Source organism: Homalodisca vitripennis, chromosome X (assembly GCF_021130785.1).
Source record: "Homalodisca vitripennis isolate AUS2020 chromosome X, UT_GWSS_2.1, whole genome shotgun sequence".
Taxonomy (NCBI): Eukaryota; Metazoa; Arthropoda; class Insecta; order Hemiptera; family Cicadellidae; genus Homalodisca; species Homalodisca vitripennis.
This window is the reverse complement of record NC_060215.1, coordinates 156,942,064-156,963,175: the sequence shown is the minus strand read 5'-3', so window position 1 is coordinate 156,963,175 and position 21,112 is coordinate 156,942,064. Positions and strand designations below refer to the sequence as shown.

The 21,112-nt window shown below is 34.0% G+C and overlaps 1 protein-coding gene across 1 annotated transcript in view; it reads left to right on the top strand.

The window, feature by feature from the left end:
- LOC124370053 overlaps window positions 1–21,112 on the top strand; it is a 59,657-nt gene that overhangs the window by 36,625 nt on the left and 1,920 nt on the right. Inside the window, exons 20-28 of the mRNA XM_046828373.1 lie at window positions 79–206; window positions 423–549; window positions 4,997–5,100; window positions 7,150–7,434; window positions 7,532–7,659; window positions 9,309–9,479; window positions 11,023–11,159; window positions 14,695–14,794; window positions 19,767–19,837. Of these exons, the coding sequence (XP_046684329.1) occupies window positions 79–206; window positions 423–549; window positions 4,997–5,100; window positions 7,150–7,434; window positions 7,532–7,659; window positions 9,309–9,479; window positions 11,023–11,159; window positions 14,695–14,794; window positions 19,767–19,837 (1,251 nt within the window). The remainder of the gene's footprint in view (window positions 1–78; window positions 207–422; window positions 550–4,996; window positions 5,101–7,149; window positions 7,435–7,531; window positions 7,660–9,308; window positions 9,480–11,022; window positions 11,160–14,694; window positions 14,795–19,766; window positions 19,838–21,112) is intronic.

The window sequence follows — 21,112 nt, the reverse complement described above, 5'->3', positions numbered from 1 at the left end:
AGAATAGGAATATTGACTTGGTTAGCGAGTAGTCAAACATCAAGCTTATAACATTAATATATAATATGATTTGTGTAGTTGACTCTGGAGAGAGCCTTTGCCAATCATTACAAGGCAGTAGATAGTGTCTGTCTGTCTGGACTTCAGTTCCCTCACAGCTCACTGGACCCCGTGTTCGAGTCTCCTGCAGGAGCTGTGCCTCTCAGGTAATAACGTCTTTTACACCAACATCGCAGATCACAAAATGCATTTATTTTTATCCTATATTTATTTTGATACACCTAATTTTATGACTGTTCTGATCTGCTTTCATCGTCTTAATATGGAAGAAATTTTGGTTGTTGGATTAGATTTTTCGGAAGTGAACAAACAGATTTAACACTATTCACAAGATTTTCTGTGTATGTTTTGTGCTGTTTCAGTGCTGTATACAGACTGAAAGTGTTGGTGTACAATCCTCCTCGTGTTGAAATTCCCCTTGTTGGGCCCTTAGTGAAGATTTCCATCCCCCTGAATAGTTCATCAGTGCCTTCAAATCATGTTATCAAGGTGATTACTGGTTTTTTTTCTTTTCTTGGAGTAACTTGTTCCTTTGTGAGCTATATTAAATGAATATTAAAAAACACTCACTGTAGATTTTGCAAATCTAAAAAATAATTCATATTTATGTAAGGCAAGATATCCATGATATTTTTGACCTGTTATGGCCTTTTCAAGGCCTATATTATATTTTGCCACAACCTCCAATATTCTTGACAATATTGACAACCTAGAGTGCAGTAGTGTACAGTAGAAGTAAATTTCATATAGGTAATGCTTTTTCTTCTGCACAATATTTACAAGCTCAAGGGTTGTACAACCTTGGAAATTATATACTCAAAAACATCTTCCAAGTATAAAGCAAATTCAACAAAGGCACTATAATGTGTTTACTTACATTATGAAAATTCCGAATTAGAGAGACTTCAATGGAATTATCACAGCTACTGCAACTTTCTAGATGGAAAGAAACTAAACTATCTTATCAACAACTACATCTGCTACACAAGCACTGGAAAAATGATATTGGACATACTTTCAGTAGTGAATGAAGGGATATTGTCAATCCGATAAGCTGAGCAAATTTTAGGTTTCTGATGGCAAACTGGACAGAGTCAACTGATGTGGAAGGAATGTCAATGTTTGAAATGTTGGACAAACCTCTATGTTCAGATATGATCACCATCTCAGATTTCTCACTCAACTGGTCTTCATCAAGAGATATACAGAAGTGAACTACTGTTAAAAGTTAAGCACAGCACATTGGCATATCATCATCAATACTGACAGCTGGAAACAAAGGATATGTTGATTCCTGAAACTGGCCAATATATTTCCTAAGTTTGGTTGGTTCGGATTTAAAGTCGCTTTAACATCTTAAGAATGCCATCTTCTGAATTGGTCAGGTCTACTTTTTCTGTCTTTTCACACCAGAATACACTGCATAGCCATCAATAATTTCAGGTTGTTTAAATGAGCAAAGCTCTTCCACTGAAACGAAATGATCAAGTTGGCTATAAAGCACTGAGGCAACCTGTGACATGGTAATATTTTTCTTGGTTATTTCATCCCTCATAAACATAGAAGTATATCAGACCTGTTATAAAATGGATATTGGCAGTATAAACCAAAATATCTCTTAGGTAGGAAGTAAGAGTACTCAAATTCAAGAGTATTTTCCAGGCAACTGACTATATTGCTACATATCTGGAAAGGAGGATTACTTCTGTCTTCCTTGACCACAGCTGAAGTCAACTCAATCGTAGTTCATCACAATGAGAAATTCCTATCTTGATTAAGCTGAAACAGACTCAAATAACCTATAATCTACTATTCTTGCCGTAGAAAAGAAAATTGTATCTATAAACAGAATGATGTATTTCATTTTTGAAGTAAGTTTTCCCAAAAGTGTTCTGAAATAAGTTCTTAATGACGCTAGGATTACCTGAAAGAGAAAAGTAATTGCATTAAAACAAAAATTTACTTTCTCTAAGAATACAAATCTTGACCTAGACACTTTCAGAGAAGATTTCCTTACACACAATACTAGATTTCCCCAAATATATAAATATTAGTTAATAGCGAATGAGCCCCTCCCCCACCAGAGCAATAAACATCATACTTTCTGTTAGCTTTACAGACGGTTAAATTATTTCGATAAAAGAGATTGATCAGATCAAATCTATATTACGTAGGATCAACAATGAATGCTAGAACTCTAGCATGAGAGAAATATTTCATCAGATGTGGTCTGTAGACCGTGGACATTATTTATGTGTAATGTTTATATCCTGCTTCAATGATTATAAAGAACCGTATTTGTGATTACCAAGGTGATTCTCTGAGTAAACTCATTCAGATGCTACTGAACCAGATCTCTGGATTATTAACTGTTTAAAAGGTGGATTCAGGTACATATACATAAAAAGAATTTCAGCTGCTAGCTTTAGTCTTCAGACTGACGAATACTCATCACCATCCTGGAGGTGTTTTGTTCTTTCAGTTGTTGCTCTTTGTGCTTGTCACCTAGAAATTTCGACAGCTCTCCTGACCACAATGGACTTGATTCATGATCCAGAAGTTCAACTAGTATGTCTATGGGCACTTGGATATAAGCTATGTCGTCAAAGATGCCACCAATTCCTAAATGACCTTCAAGAGTAATAGTTTCCTCCAGTAGTCTATTCAGAGCAAACTCTGACTAACCCTGAAGATTTTACTTGCCTTCAGTTCAATGTTTTCTTTAGCATTTATTGCTTCATGAATCATATTTCATTACTCCTTGAAAAAATGTATTATTGAAGTGAATCCGTTGATTGGCAATTTCATGTATAGCCAAGGAAGCTATATGCACATTGACAACTTATGCCTGAAGCTAAATTCATCACTCTATGCTTTGCGAAGGACCCATGCAACAAGCACTCTTGAATCTACCAAAATAGCGTACTATGCCCTATTTGAAAGTCATGTCAGGTATGGGATAGCAGCATGGGGGGGCACAACTCAATTTAACCTACTAAAAGTCCTCAAAATTCAGAAGAAAGCAATCCGGTTAATGGGGAAGCTAGGACCTAGAGAAAGCTGCAGAGCTACTTTTAAAGAATTGAATATACTGACAGTGACTTCTCTATATATTCTGGAAACGATATTGTACTGCTTATTAAAAGACTTTCCTCGAAATAGTAATCTTCATGAACATAACACAAGACATGGTCAAGACTTTCCACTACCTCTTCACAGAACAGCTGTATTTGAGAAAAAACCAACCTATGCCGGGAAAAAACTTTTTAATGCTCTGCCAGAAGAAATTAAGAAAATAGGAAACAATCACATTAACATGAAGACTGCAATAAAGAACTGGCTCTTGCAAAGAACCATCTACACAGTGGAGGAATTTTACTTATGGAGACTGACAACTTGACAGAGACAAACATGAACTTTTATATTTTATAACTATGTAAACTTTTTGTTAATTGACGCTACTTGTAATCTTAAAGATTATCAATAAAGAATTTCTGATTTCTGATTTCTGATTTCTGAAGCTCAGACATTGGCATCTATGGAAGTCCTTTAACAGTAGTGGTAGAACTTGGCAAACATGCCACTAGGCTTCTTCAGTCAGAGTAGAGGATGATTCTATCCCATGCCTTACATAGGAATCTTGTAATTCCTCAACTGCAAACATTCGTTGATTACTTACTGCATTTGTAAATGTGGGCTTTAAAGCACCCATATTTGGCCTCTGTGGATCAAAGCTTATAGAATTCTTATGATCATCATTAGAATTATACATAAGAATCCAGTGACTCTATAGCTCTTTTGCTCACATATAACACAGGACTCTGTTGAAGCCATGTCTCAATTTAGGACTAAAATAAAATATCAAATAAGAGACTGAACAGAAAACCTGCAGAGTCAATGCTAACAATAAAAATAGAAAGTTTAACCTTATCATTCATAGATTAAAACTTAATTACAGATTATCACTGTTCAAGATTCAAGATTCAAGGTTTTTATCGTCGTTAGGCAATCCATAGAAATGCAATTGACAAAGTCATAGCTTACAATGATCACAGCATATAAACCTTAAAAAATACATATTAGGCACATATTTTTCATGTAAGTCAATTGAATAAATATGAAAGTCAATAAATAAACTAAACTATGTACATAAATTATTTACTAAAGTTAATGTAAGGTTTAAAACTTGAATCTACACACAGTTAAAAATATCATAAATAAATGAATAAATAATTTAAAATCTTAGGCTACTAATATCACAGTTCAAAAAACCATTCACTGAATAAAAAACATTTTGTTTAAACCACCTTTCTGTTATTTTTTTAAAACTTTGCAGGGGTACAGTCCATGCCTTTTCAGGTAATTTGTTAAAAAATTTAAGTTTCATTTAAATGTGACTTCTATTGGTTTTCTCTAATTTTATTTGAGGCAATTCTAAGAAATAATTTGATCTAGTTGGATATATGTACTTCTTGCCGTACTTTAAACAACTCAAGACTCTCTTTAACACTAATAACAGCAATATATATATAAATTATAAAGGGTCATTACTTCTAGTTCTTTAAAAATTTCTACACAGATTGTGCCAGATATAAGTAGAGTACAAAGGACCCATACTCTTAGATTTAATGCTGAATTAATTTAAAATTATAATGCTTTCATTCTTTTTAAGGAAAATATTTATAAGATATACATGAAGTTGGATTTTTTTATCAGAATTTCATCTTGAAAAAGAAGTATATTTTTACACTCTCTTCAACATCAATGTTTAATTTTCACCTCTCAGGGTATCTTCAGATAACAATTCTACAGATAAAGCTCTTGAATGCAAAACAATGCTATTACCCCTACATACATCTACAGATCATTTATTTACTGTCGATGTTACATCCATACAAGGTTCTATAAAATAGTTGACAGAGATGTTGATTTCTAGTGCCATGTGGTTGAACAAGGAATATGGATCTCATCAAGCTGTGAAACCTCCGCTACTACAGTTGACATCGCAGACTGTAGATGTCCAGCTTATTTATACTACAGGTAACCCAGGCATCCTGAGGTTTTATAACGTATTTTTGTGTTTCTGCCTTGTTAGTTTCTAAGATACATATTGATATGTAGAAGATAGAAATTAGTTTAAATGATAAATAAAATCTGTTTCATAAAAAGTATTAAGATAAATATCGAGATTATTTCAATTGCGCAGCCTCGTGTGAAATGAAGTGAAATTTGGATTATACCAGCCACTTTGACACAGGATGAAAATCAGTAATTTGTAGATAAGTAAATGGTGCTGCTTGTTATTATGCTGTCAGTCATAGGTATTATGCTGTCAGTCATAGGCCAATGATTTTGCTAATAAATTTGTTTTTTGTCACATTATACCTGGAAACAAATTTCACCTATTATTTGTAATTATAATATAGTACGAAATTCAAAATAATCACAAGAATTGAGAGAACGCTTGTCTAAATATAAAGAAAAATGTACAACAGTGCAACTTGTGACAGAAAAGGACCAGTTCAAGATGTTGTGGGCTATAAGTTGGATAATCGTCAGAATCATCATATATATCTGACAATGAATAACTCACTACCTTTATCGCTAACATCAGACGACCACAATCTACTTCACTCCAAAGATCTTTGCAGTGTTTTTTTTATCCATAATAAAACATTTACTGCTCACATTATGTACATTATGTAAAGTCACAACAATATCAAACATACTATACAGCAAAGTATGGCACTAGAATGATGATGGCATTTGTTAACAAAGAAACAGGGGCAAGCTAAATGTCCAGTCAAGGAGATAAGTGAACAACAACAACAGAAGACAAACAGCTCTTTCCATATCTCATAGAGGTAACACAAGTTATATTGTCTAAGTATTGACTACAATGAACGATATCATACATTGAATATACTACAAATACTAAATATGTTCAAATTAGAAAACAAAATACTAGAAAAGTGGGCTAAAAGTCGTCCACAAGGTGCTTTTCGCACGGTAGCGTGTGAGGAATACACCGCCAAATAGTCCTAAAAGGTTAACTCACTATTTGGAGCCTGAGTACAGTGCAACCCCACCAATCAAAGGGTTAACTCAATGGAGAACGAGTACAGTGCGAACCCTCCAATCAAAGGGTTAAGTCACTGTAGCACGAGTACAGTGTGAACCCACCAATCAAAGGGTTAACTCACTGGAGCACGAGTACAGTGTGAACCCACCAATCAAAGGGTTAAGTCACTGGAGCATGAGTACAGTGTGAACCCACCAATCAAAGGGTTAACTCAATGGCTAAAAGTGAAAGCCTTTTATTCAGTTGAGGAAGTTTATTTAAGTGATTTTAATAACATTGAATGTTGAATTTTAAACTAGTTTTAAGGAATTTTAATTAGTTGTAAATGTTGAATTTTAAACTGGTTTTAAGGAATTTTAATTAGTTATAAGAAATGTGACAATTGATGTGGCCTAACTCATACCAGCTCTGACATTGTTAATACTTTTAAGTGGGACAACAATCAAAGGGTTAAGTCACTGGAGCACGAGTACAGTGCGAACCCTCCAATCAAAGGGTTAAGTCACTGGAGCACGAGTACAGTGTGAACCCACCAATCAAAGGGTTAAGTCACTGGAGCACGAGTACAGTGTGAAACCCACCAATCAAAGTGTTAACTCATTGGAGCACAAGTACAGTGTGAACCCTCCAATCAAAGGGTTAACTCATTGGAGAACGAGTACAGTGCGAACCCTCCAATCAAAGGGTTAATAAAGTTAAGGTTAAAGATTGTGGTTGTTGCTGAGACGTTTTAATCCTCCATAAAATATTTACATTACAAAATCTCTACATGCAATGTTTGGTTCTGATTACGGTCACTATTAATAAATTGATTACTTTTAAATATTTATCTCTAACATCTTGAAATAATGGCTTTGCTAGTTTAAAGTAGTTCCGCAACATTTAAATTTCAGCAAGTTGCCGGTTAATCCCCAATCTCTTTATTGTTCCAGAAAGTTGGTTTATGATAATAAAAGTAGGTTATTAATATGAAAACTAGTGTAACTTTTATGGTTAATTATTTTTAGTGTGTTTGCACTCCAAGTAACAACTTCTTCAACAGTTTCTACCACTGTTGTAACCTCTACTCCCTTCACAACTACCACTACGCTACCAGAGACAATGGTGCCAACTGACAACATACCAGAGACAGTGGTGCCAACTGACAACATACCAGAGACAGCATCTCCTGAACATCTTAGTACCGAGAGACAGGACTCCTCTACAGATCCTGATAACTCTACAACTGCACTGCCACTTCCTGTCAACATTACTACACCTTCTAGTTCTTTTGCTAAAAAAGTAGCTTTCAGGTAAATAGTAATAAACATAATAACATTTTCCATTTTAAATCGTAACCATTTGTTTTCACATGATAACTGTAAAAAGAAGTTTATTATTTTGCATTAGGATTGAAGAGAATTTTGACCGAACAGTTGGTAGGAACACGACAGAATTTAGTCTGCTGGTAAAGTCACAAGTGGAACAGCAGCTTGGCCTGCCCGAGGAAATCATTCAGGACATATATGTTTCTAGAGGTGAGTAAGTAAGATACGAATTGAGTATGTCTACTGCATGCCTCCCAGTGTTTCTACACTCCATGTTACAAAATTTTTACAGTTTTCTGTGTTGATATGTGTAAGATATATCTTTATAACATTTTTGCCTATATTTCCAATTCAATATTCATAAAGTTAAATTAAGAAAGAGAAAAGGAAAGTTAAAGTGTATTTTAGATGACTTGATATATGAAAAAGAATGTATATGCTTTGTTTCCCCATAAGAACAATATTAGACCTCGTGCAGTTTTACACGCTTATTTTTGATCATAGCATTAAGTTATTGAATATATGATTAGTACTCATCCAAACTTTTGCAGCTATTTTTGTAAAATTTATACTTCTTGAATAATTAAAGTTTGGGTGCATGATCAGAAATTGCTAAGATCAGAAATTGAATATATCACAGAATATAATAGACACCTCCCATAATTATATGACTGAAAACAAGGGTGTGAAGTGCATCAGGTTTAACATATTTCTTATGGTGAAACACTCAAGGCCATTTAACTACATCCAGCTAATAATAAACAGTTTAACTACCAAAAAAAGGATTATTGTTAACTGTAGTAATATTATCATAAAAAACATCTTTTCTGTTTGTAATTTGAAGAAAAGACCGTTATCAAGCAGCTAAGATCAGAAATTAAATATATCACAGAATATAATAAAAATCTCAAAAAATTCAACAATTTTATTTCTTACAATATGTATATATATATATATATATATATATATATATATATATATATATATATATATATATATATATATATATATATATATTTTATATAGGGTGTAAATTAAATCCTGATACACCTGGATGTATTCCACATGGATTGCGATAACGATGTGAAACCGTGACCAAAAATATTTAAAAAATATTAAAATATTAAAGTGTTTTATAAGCTATTAAAATGCTTTTATGAACTTTTTGAAGGATAAAAATATTTCTTTACGTAGTGTCTAATGTTTGTGGTGTGAATAGTTTTGGTAAGAGGTGTCTTTGTTCTAGATGGCATTTCAGTATAAGGGATTGTTGGCCAATAACCTTTGCTAGGATCTTCATATAGATGTTTTGTTCATGTCATTGTATTTCCATTGAATAGATCTTTAAAATGACAGGTCACAAGATAGGGGTTGCAATTTGAAATTTTAAAGTTACCCCCCTTATTTTTGTTATCCTCAAAAAAATTCAAAAAAGTAATTTAATAAGTCTGGTAAAGGTTGTACATTGATATCTTATCTCAATCCGTTTGGAATATATTCAGGTGTACCAGGACTTAATTTACACTCTGTACAATAAACTACAGTAAAACATAGCCTACATGAAGGTTTTCTGGTTAAAACTGTTTCAAAAACAAAATATTTATAGTTTTTGTTTGACATTTTATTAACGTTTATTAATAAATTAGATAAAAAGTCATAGGTCTGATCAAAATATTTTAGAGGCAAAAGTTGGCATTAATGAGGGAAATAGTTTAAAAGGTCTTATAGCACTACAATATAATAATACTTGTATATAATCTCAACCATAATACTGTGAGTATTATTTAATTAATGTAGTATTGTATTGCGTAAAGTACAAATACAGCCAAAGCAAACATTGAATATGAATACGTTTACAGGTAGTATCCAGGTGACCATGACTCTGCAGAACACACAACGTCTGACTGTCGACGAATGTGTAGTAGAGCTGAGTCAAGCACTGGGGGAGGGCCGACTCTCTATTCGTGACTCAGATAACCGACTCTTGGACGTTCCGAGGCAGCCCTTGCAAGTCTTTCGTCAACCCAAATGTACGATAACTTCTCAAAACTCACTGTGATTTTGGTTTAAAGCATATTTGCTACTAGTTTGGAAATAAGCTTGATACATTTGCCCCACTTTAGAGTTCTTTTTAATGAAAACAACTTATGATTCAATGATTAAAAATACATTCATATCAAATATATTAAAAATTTGTTTGTATACTCCTTAAAAATATGGTACTTAATTTGTAAATTCTATGAAAAATTTGGATTTGTAAACATATTTTAGAGGAAATAAGAACAATGTAATATTTTTAAAGTATACCAAAACTAAGTGCAATACCCCCTTAAAAAGCGTTTTTGATTTAAAAGCATTTTCGTTTAAGATCCATGAAAAGGACATTAAGATAAAGTTGAAGTTAGTGGCAAGATATTTGTTTAAGGACTTTAGCTGTAGTTCAAAGTTTAAAAGTGTTTCTAGACAGAATTTTACAAATACGAAACAACAATTGAAAAAATTTGAAACTTAAATCATAGATTTGCATCACATTGAAAATGTATTCTCCTAAATATATGATAGTTAATTGATACAATGAACGTTTTTAGCATTAATTACAGTTCATATTTTAGTTCAGATTTAATGATGCAATGTTGGTTTTCATTCATTTCATATTTCATATAACAGTGGACAGCGGACCACCTTGGATGTGTGTGTTGTAGACCAACAGAGTGGGCTGCCTGCAGTGTTCTTGGATTCTGAATGTCTCTGCGTGTCTGCTCTTGTGTTGCTGTATGTTATGTGTGTGTTGTAGACCAGCAGGGTGGGCTGCCTGCAGTGTTCTTGGTCCTCTGCGTGTCTGCTCTTGTGTTGCTGTATGTTATGTGTGTGTTGTAGACCAGCAGAGTGGGCTGCCTGCAGTGTTCTTGGCCTCTGCGTGTCTGCTCTTGTGTTGCTGTATGTTATATGTGTGTTGTAGACCAGCAGGGTGGGCTGCCTGCAGTGTTCTTGGCCTCTGCGTGTCTGCTCTTGTGTTGCTGTATGTTATGTATGTGTTGTAGACCAGCAGGGTGGGCTGCCTGCAGTGTTCTTGGCCTCTGCCTGTCTCATCGTGTCTGCTCTTGTGTTGCTGTATGTTATGTGTGTGTTGTAGACCAGCAGGGTGGGCTGCCTGCAATGTACTTGGATTCTGCCTGTCTCTGCGTGTCTGCTCTTGTGTTGCTGTATGTTATGTGTGTGTTGTAGACCAGCAGGGTGGGCTGTCTGCAGTGTTTTTAGCCTCTGCCTGTCTCTGCGTGTCTGCTCTTGTGTTGCTGTATGTTATGTGTGTGTTGTAGACCAGCAGAGTGGGCTGTCTGCAGTGTTTTTAGCCTCTGCCTGTCTCTGCGTGTCTGCTCTTGTGTTGCTGTATGTTATGTGTGTGTTGTAGACCAGCAGGGTGGGCTGCCTGCAGTGTTCTTGGCCTCTGCGTGTCTGCTCTTGTGTTGCTGTATGTTATGTGTGTGTTGTAGACCAGCAGGGTGGGCTGCCTGCAGTGTTCTTGGCCTCTGCGTGTCTGCTCTTGTGTTGCTGTATGTTATGTGTGTGTTGTAGACCAGCAGAGTGGGCTGTCTGCAGTGTTTTTAGCCTCTGCCTGTCTCTGCGTGTCTGCTCTTGTGTTGCTGTATGTTGCGGTGGTCACTGTCATCACGAAACACTCCCAACAAAAAAAGGAAACCAGAATTAATCAGGTAGTATCTCTTTTTTGTTTTGGTTGTTTGTTGTGAGTTGTAAATTTAATTATTGTTCATAATTGCTTTAATATTTTTCTATTAATTGTAGTTTACACCTATGTGTTTTTTTAAATAGGTAAGCATGAGTAATTCTCAAATTTTGCTCACATTTTACTTGCTGACATTCCTACTGAAGTATTAATGAAATATTTGACATATAGTTTGTACTTTACAGTACAAAAGTACAAAGTTTGGCACTAAATGAGAGGCAATTCTGGTTTTGCAGAACTTGGCTAACACTATGTCACACACCAAGTAGGGAATGGTATCTCAGTCAGACCTTTGCCTCCATCCTTCATACTTAGTCTGGTTGATCCTATGTTACCTGTGATGTAGCAAATGGTTTCTCTGTCAGTCCAACATAATCATTCCTATCCTTGTTTGATAATAAGACTGACCGTATGTTACATATGTTGTAGCAAATGGTTTCTCTGTCAGTCCAACATAATCATTCCTATCCTTGTTTGATAATAAGACTGACCGTATGTTACATATGTTGTAGCAAATGGTTTCTCTGTCAGTCCAACATAATCATTCCTATCCTTGTTTGATAATATGACTGACCGTATGTTACATATGTTGTAGCAAATGGTTTCTCTGTCAGTCCAACATAATCATTCCTATCCTTGTTTGATAATAAGACTGACCGTATGTTACATATGTTGTAGCAAATGGTTTCTCTGTCAGTCCAACATAATCATTCCTATCCTTGTTTGATAATAAGACTGACCGTATGTTACATATGTTGTAGCAAATGGTTTCTCTGTCAGTCCAACATAATCATTCCTATCCTTGTTTGATAATAAGACTGACCGTATGTTACATATGTTGTAGCAAATGGTTTCTCTGTCAGTCCAACATAATCATTCCTATCCTTGTTTGATAATAAGACTGACCATATGTTACATATGTTGTAGCAAATGGTTTCTCTGTCAGTCCAACATAATCATTCCTATCCTTGTTTGATAATAAGACTGACCATATGTTACATATGTTGTAGCAAATGGTGTCTCTGTCAGTCCAACATAATCATTCCTATCCTTGTTTGATAATAAGACTGACCGTATGTTACATATGTTGTAGTGAACGGTTTCTCTGTCAGTCCAACATAATCATTCCTATCCTTGTTTGATAATATGACTGACCGTATGTTACATATGTTGTAGCAAATGGTTTCTCTGTCAGTCCAACATAATCATTCCTATCCTTGTTTGATAATAAGACTGACCATATGTTACATATGTTGTAGCGAATGGTTTCTCTGTCAGTCCAACATAATCATTCCTATCCTTGTTTGATAATAAGACTGACCGTATGTTACATATGTTGTAGTGAACGGTTTCTCTGTCAGTCCAACATAATCATTCCTATCCTTGTTTGATAATATGACTGACCGTATGTTACATATGTTGTAGCAAATGGTTTCTCTGTCAGTCCAACATAATCATTCCTATCCTTGTTTGATAATAAGACTGACCATATGTTACATATGTTGTAGCAAATGGTTTCTCTGTCAGTCCAACATAATCATTCCTATCCTTGTTTGATAATATGACTGACCATATGTTACATATGTTGTAGCGAATGGTTTCTCTGTCAGTCCAACATAATCATTCCTATCCTTGTTTGATAATATGACTGACCGTATGTTACATATGTTGTAGCAAATGGTTTCTCTGTCAGTACAACATAATCATTCCTATCCTTGTTTGATAATAAGACTGACCGTATGTTACATATGTTGTAGCAAATGGTTTCTCTGTCAGTACAACATAATCATTCCTATCCTTGTTTGATAATATGACTGACCGTATGTTACATATGTTGTAGCAAATGGTTTCTCTGTCAGTCCAACATAATTATTCCTATCCTTGTTTGATAATAAGACTGACCATATGTTACATATGTTGTAGCAAATGGTTTCTCTGTCAGTCCAACATAATCATTCCTATCCTTGTTTGATAATAAGACTGACCGTATGTTACATATGTTGTAGCAAATGGTTTCTCTCTGTCAGTCCAACATAATCATTCCTATCCTTGTTTGATAATAAGACTGACCGTATGTTACATATGTTGTAGCAAATGGTTTCTCTGTCAGTCCAACATAATCATTCCTATCCTTGTTTGATAATAAGACTGACCGTATGTTACATATGTTGTAGCAAATGGTTTCTCTGTCAGTCCAACATAATCATTCCTATCCTTGTTTGATAATAAGACTGACCATATGTTACATATGTTGTAGCAAATGGTTTTCTCTGTCAGTCCAACATAATCATTCCTATCCTTGTTTGATAATAAGACTGACCATATGTTACATATGTTGTAGCAAATGGTGTCTCTGTCAGTCCAACATAATCATTCCTATCCTTGTTTGATAATAAGACTGACCGTATGTTACATATGTTGTAGTGAACGGTTTCTCTGTCAGTCCAACATAATCATTCCTATCCTTGTTTGATAATATGACTGACCGTATGTTACATATGTTGTAGCAAATGGTTTCTCTGTCAGTCCAACATAATCATTCCTATCCTTGTTTGATAATAAGACTGACCATATGTTACATATGTTGTAGCGAATGGTTTCTCTGTCAGTCCAACATAATCATTCCTATCCTTGTTTGATAATAAGACTGACCGTATGTTACATATGTTGTAGTGAACGGTTTCTCTGTCAGTCCAACATAATCATTCCTATCCTTGTTTGATAATATGACTGACCGTATGTTACATATGTTGTAGCAAATGGTTTCTCTGTCAGTCCAACATAATCATTCCTATCCTTGTTTGATAATAAGACTGACCATATGTTACATATGTTGTAGCAAATGGTTTCTCTGTCAGTCCAACATAATCATTCCTATCCTTGTTTGATAATATGACTGACCATATGTTACATATGTTGTAGCGAATGGTTTCTCTGTCAGTCCAACATAATCATTCCTATCCTTGTTTGATAATATGACTGACCATATGTTACATATGTTGTAGCAAATGGTTTCTCTGTCAGTCCAACATAATCATTCCTATCCTTGTTTGATAATATGACTGACCATATGTTACATATGTTGTAGTGAACGGTTTCTCTGTCAGTCCAACATAATCATTCCTATCCTTGTTTGATAATAAGACTGACCGTATGTTACATATGTTGTAGTGAACGGTTTCTCTGTCAGTCCAACATAATCATTCCTATCCTTGTTTGATAATATGACTGACCGTATGTTACATATGTTGTAGCAAATGGTTTCTCTGTCAGTCCAACATAATCATTCCTATCCTTGTTTGATAATATGACTGACCGTATGTTACAAATGTTGTAGCAAATGGTTTCTCTGTCAGTCCAACATAATCATTCCTATCCTTGTTTGATAATAAGACTGACCATATGTTACATATGTTGTAGCAAATGGTTTCTCTGTCAGTCCAACATAATCATTCCTATCCTTGTTTGATAATATGACTGACCGTATGTTACATATGTTGTAGCGAATGGCTGCTCAGTCCAGTCCAAGATATTTGTCTCTACCCTTTCCCTACAATTTAGATGGAAGTGGTCAAAGGATGGATAAACTGCCTCTGCGCAACGGTAAATATACATTTACAGAAAGTTACAAATTTGTATACTGGTGCTTCACTGATCCTGAACTATGAGAGCTCTTGTACAGGTTGTCTGGTTCATTGATCTAAACTTAACGAAATAATTACACATGTTCACAAAATTGTTTACTATAAATATATCCCTCACTACGTTGGGGTTTTTGTTTGTATATAATATATTAAACATTTTGTCAATACAAAATTTGGGATTTTGTATGGTAATTTGTCTGATTTTTTTTTTTTATTAATCTGTCTCAGATAAAAAGTTTTATAAATATAACTTTTAGCCTCAAAACTGATTTCTACTTACTACTTAGCATGAATTCTATCATATAAAGATTGTGCTTTCTTGTATTACTAGGGATACTACAAGCATTTGATTACAACAGCTGAGTCACTTATCACTTTACTGTCATGTCTCGTTATATATGATTTCACATAAACTTTGGTAAATGTGTAGTAGACCAATGGTAGGTTCAATATTTGGAATGGATCAGTCAACAATAATATCAAACTATTATTTTTTGTAGATAGATCAATCAAGATTATGTTAATAATAAAATAATTCAGCCTTATGCATTGGATGTTATACCGGGTGTTTATAAATAAATATTAGGGTTTAAACAATTTTTAGGTTTTTTTATAAAGTTCGGTTGTGATCCTCCAAGTGATAATAACATCAGCAGATGGTATCACCAATTTGAAGATACTGGCTGCTTTAGCAAATGGAAGAGTACAGGACGACCAACTGTCAGTAAAGAGTGTTGAGCGAGTGAGAGAGAATTTCACACTTAGCTCACAGAAATCAGTTCACAAGGCTAGACCTGAATTGCCATTCCAGTGACGACTGTTTGAAAAGTTTTATAGAAACGCTTAATACTACATCCTTATCATTTGCAGTTGTTACAGGCACTAAATCCTGCAGACTGTGGTTTTGTGCCAATGCTGCAGATGAAATGTTACACGACAAATGAAGATTTTCAGGATCATGTTGTTTTCAGTGATGAATTAACATTTCACCTTAGTGAACACTCACAATCTAGGGCTCAGGAAACCCTCACGAGATGGTACAATTGTTGCAGCGCGACTCCTCTAAATTGAATGTTTTGTGTGCCATCTCTAGGCGGAAAGTTCATGGACCTTTCTTTTTTGGAGAAGGAATTGTAAGTGGTATTTCTTATCTTTATGCTCTAGAACTATGGGTATATCCTCAATTGGAAGAAGGTGAACCACAGAACTTCATTTGGCAGCAACATTGTGCACCGCCTCACTGGCATAACTGTAAACGTCTCTGTATTGGCTGCAATAGGCCTAATGACAGAGCTTGTTTCACATGGCCTCCACGTTCACCCGACCTGTGCCATGTGATTTCTATATTCGGAAATTCATAAAGGATTGTGTGTATGTGTCTCCGCTACCAGCTGACCTATCCGACTCAAGGAACAGGATTGAAGCAGCTGTTGCAATAATCACTCCAGACACATTGATCACAGTTTGGGAAGAACTGGGTTATCAACTTGATCTGTGCCTTAGAGTTAGAGACATTAGAGAAAAATAACAAGAACATGGTACATAAAACTAGAACAGAATTATTAGGTTTTTTATTTTGTATTTCATCTTTTTATAGAATATTAACTTCTTTTTTTTATTGGAGTTTGTTGCAGAAATGATCTTGAGAAAGGTATATTGTCTAAGGTTACTTTATGATTAAGGAATCAGGTTATTGTGTGCTTAACTTCTAAATGTGAAAGTTAAAGTTGGCTGTGTAAGATGCGATTGAGGAAGAGTTACGTGTGTGCAGACACGTGCACCCTCGTGTGTGTGTGTGTGTGTGTGTGTGTGTGTGTGTGTGTGTGTGTGTGTGTGTGTGTGTGCGTGTGTGTGTGTGTGTGTGTTCAAGTTCAAGTTCAAAAGATCTTTATTCAGAGAATTATAAAAGTTGAATACATGCAAAACATTAACAGTACATGCAGTTTATATATCTATCATTACATGCATTTTTAACCGTACATTCCCAATGCCCCTATAATGGCGCGTGCGGGAATTAAAGTTGGCTTACTAAATTACATTGCTTATTTTTTGACAGTAATTCCTTTACTTTTAATAGTTATTTAAGATCTTCTCCATGCACAAGTCATTTACCATTATTCCAATTAAGCACTACATTCAAAAAGTGATATTTGATACAAATGCTTTTTTCAAGTATATAAATATATTTAAATATAAATGTTTAAATTGTACTATAGTAAATTTATTATGACACAAATTAATTGATTGAGCCCACCATGTTCTCCAATTTGCTACTGCTAACAACTAACACGCATGAATACATACTTATATCCTTCAATAACAATGTTTGCATATATGCATGTAAATCTACATACATATAGGCCACACACCTACAGGCCACACACCTACATACACACATCTGTATATAAATAACAAGAGATAAATAATATAAGCAATTAACAATGTATAAACATAGAAACAAATCAACAAATAACAACAATAAATTAACATAACAACAATAACAGTACGTATAATTTTATAAATAAATAATAAATATGAAATAAATAATAAATATCAACAACAAAGACAGAAAACAGGTTAAATTCCAGACTTACTCCTGATATGAACTTTATACATTTTCCATTATAAATGTTAAACATTTCATCTTAAATTTAGGCTTTCGTTCAAAATATATACCATTGCAGTATCTCTCAACCAATTTATTAAACATCTTTGGGCCAACATAGGAAAACTGATGTCTGGCAATTTCTTTAAAATAATTTGGTACATCGAGAAGTGTTAATTGAGCAGCTCTTGTTTCCCTGTACGTCATTTTAATGGGATAATCCTGCAAGTGTTTATAAACATACATCAATACGTTAGACTCATACACTTGTTTGAAAGTTAGGATATGGTTATCAGTGAACAAGTAACTAGCTCTGTCCGTACGCCGAAGTCCAAATACCGTTCGCAAAGCATGCCTCCGACTCATTACCACAGACTGCAACACCGTGCTAAAGGTACCACCATAGTGTACGATCCCATATCTCATTGTGCTCTCGAACCATGACATGTATAACTGTATTAATAATTCGCTAGTCAAAAACTGTTTCATGTGGTACAACGCATAATTGATTTTCCTCAGTTTCTTTGTCAGGTACGTTACGTGGAATCCCCACTTTAACTGAGAGTCAACGCACATTCCTAAATATTTTACATTATCGACTATTTCTATATTTGAACACGTACAGCCGTACAAGCACTGGTGGCCATGGCAGAACAAATCAAACATATTCTGCAGGTCAGACTTAGGCTTGTTACTATCAAAGAATAGAATACATTTAGTCTTGGATACATTAATTAACAACCTGTTGGCAATCAACCATTCCGACACCCTTACCAAGTCCCTGTCAATCTTTGTCCTGAGAGAGGCTCTGCTGCCAGATGAACACACCAAAGCCGTGTCATCAGCATATGCAAATATAGAGGAGTGAAAGTCAATATCTAGAAGATCATTAATATAAATTAAAAACATAAGAGGGCCCAACACTCACCCCTGAGCTGTTCCATATTGCAATTCTAGAACCTCACTCAGTACATTATTTATCTTTACTACTTGTCTTCGATGCTTGCAAAAAGATATCAACCAAGTCAAAGCCATGCCCCCAATACCATATTTTCTAAATTTTTGTATCAATATATCTATATCTAAAACCTCAAATGCTTTCCTGAGATCCAAATAAATAGCCAATGTAAATTTATGAGCGTTAATTGAATTTGTTATATGACTTATATGCTTTCCCAAAGACAAGTCGGTTCCCCTACCAGGTAAAAATCCATATTGATTGGTGGAAAATATATTAAATTCTTGAAAGTACTTTAATAATCTTTCTTTAATTAGTGTCTCAAATATCTTAGCCGGGGTGTTTATGAGAGATATTGGACGATATGATGACACCTCCTGGTCATCACCTGACTTGTATACAGGTACCACTACAGCCACCTTAAAATCGTCCGGAACTACGCCCTGTGCAAGAGACTTTTCATAAATGCTGTACAACAATGGTACAAATATATCTCTATTATTTTTAACAACTATGCTGCTAATGCCATCTATCCCAGAACTACTCTTATTTTTCATTCCACGTACTACTTTATATATATCCATTACTTCCATATCAAACCTATTCAACAAGACATCAGTTACAGGTTGTTGTTCCTGTAGAAACATGTCACACCCGAATGTATTCATTATAAGGTTCGGTACAGCACTAACATAATACTTGTTGAATAAATTAGCAATGAGAGACTCATTTCCCATTACTTTAACTGGGCAGTCGTTTACTTTTATGCTGCTTATACCTTTATTTTTTCTATTCAATATTCCCCTAACTATACCCCAGTACTTCCTACTATCACCATTACAATTATTTATTAACTTAGAATAATAATTTAACTTTTCGTGCTTTATACATCTATTTACAAATCTAGCCAAATTACTGTACTCCTCCTTTAGTTTCACATTAAGTTTATTTTTACAATAATTTTTACATAAGATGTTTTTCCAGTTTATAAGATTTATTAAGTTATTAGATATCCATTCCTTACGCTTTTTGTTCCTACTATTTATTTTTTTTCAATGTACAAGATGATTCATAACATATATTGTAGGTTTTATAAAATTCATACAAAGCACTATTTACATCTGCGTGCGCGCGCGCGCGCGCGTGTGTGTGTGTGTGTGTGTGTGGACATCTCAAGGTGATCTAGAATGGAAGATAGGGCATTTGTGTGAATGTTCATTGGATAAAAATATCGGTTTCTAAACTGCTTGTATTTTAAAAGAGTGACTTTTTTGGATTAATAATATGATAAATATATAAAAAATATAGTTGATTATTGGTATACCCAGGAATTGTATTATTTAAACCCTTACAGATTCTTGTATGCAGGTGAAGAGCTGGATTCTGGAATTTATGACTCGGATGGGGCTAGAAGAAACTTCGGAAAAGAAAGACAAACGGTACAGTGTTCATTTTGATGATTGTTCATATACATTTACATTTACAATTACATTATGGTGTCTTAAATGCAATTCTTAAATTTTGGTAGTACAGGCGCAGGTTGGGAATTTACTCACCCACTGTATATAACAATATAATAATTTATTATTACAGGGTTAATGTTTGCTTGTTTGGACTTTAGAAAATAATAGTTTATAGTTATCCAGACTTACATAACTTATTCTATATAACAATACATAACCACTGTATATAACAATATAATAATTTATTATTACAGGGTTAATGTTTGCTTGTTTGGACTTTAGAAAATAATAGTTTATAGTTATCCAGACTTACATAACTTATTCTATATAACAATACATAACCACTGTATATAACAATATAATAATTTATTATTACAGGGTTAATGTTTGCTTGTTTGGACTTTAGAAAATAATAGTTTATAGTTATCCAGACTTACATAACTTATTCTATATAACAATACATAACCACTGTATATAACAATATAATAATTTATTATTACAGGGTTAATGTTTGCTTGTTTGGACTTTAGAAAATAATAGTTTATAGTTATCCAGACTTACATAACTTATTCTATATAACAATACATAACCACTGTATATAACAATATAATAATTTATTATTACAGGGTTAATGTTTGCTTGTTTGGACTTTAGAAAATAATAGTTTATAGTTATCCAGACTTACATAACTTATTCTATATAACAATACATAACCACTGTATATAACAATATAATAATTTATTATTACAGGGCTAATGTTTGCTTGTTTGGACTTTAGAAAATAATAGTTTATAGTTATCCAGACTTACATAACTTATTCTATATAACAATACATAACCACTGTATATAACAATATAATAATTTATTATTACAGGGCTTAATGTTTGCTTGTTTGGACTTTAGAAAATAATAGTTTATAGTTATCCAGACTTACATAACTTATTCTAGAACCAATCATTCATCTGGCCTATGAGGTCGGCAGCACTTAGTGTTCTAGGGAGCTCTCTATACCCTTATCATCCTCTTTTCCATTCCTGTTCAGCTTGAAACTATTATCTGTTTTGATGTTTAACTATTTACAAACCATAAATTGTATTGGTAGCTGAAAAATTACAAATATTGCTAGAAGGTTGTTGTGTGCTGACTGCATTGAAAACTCATAAAAGTTCATTCATTATTTATCAGACAAACATAAACTCAGTAGCTAGATCAGATTGTAAATACTACAAAAGGAAATGTGTAAAATGTTTT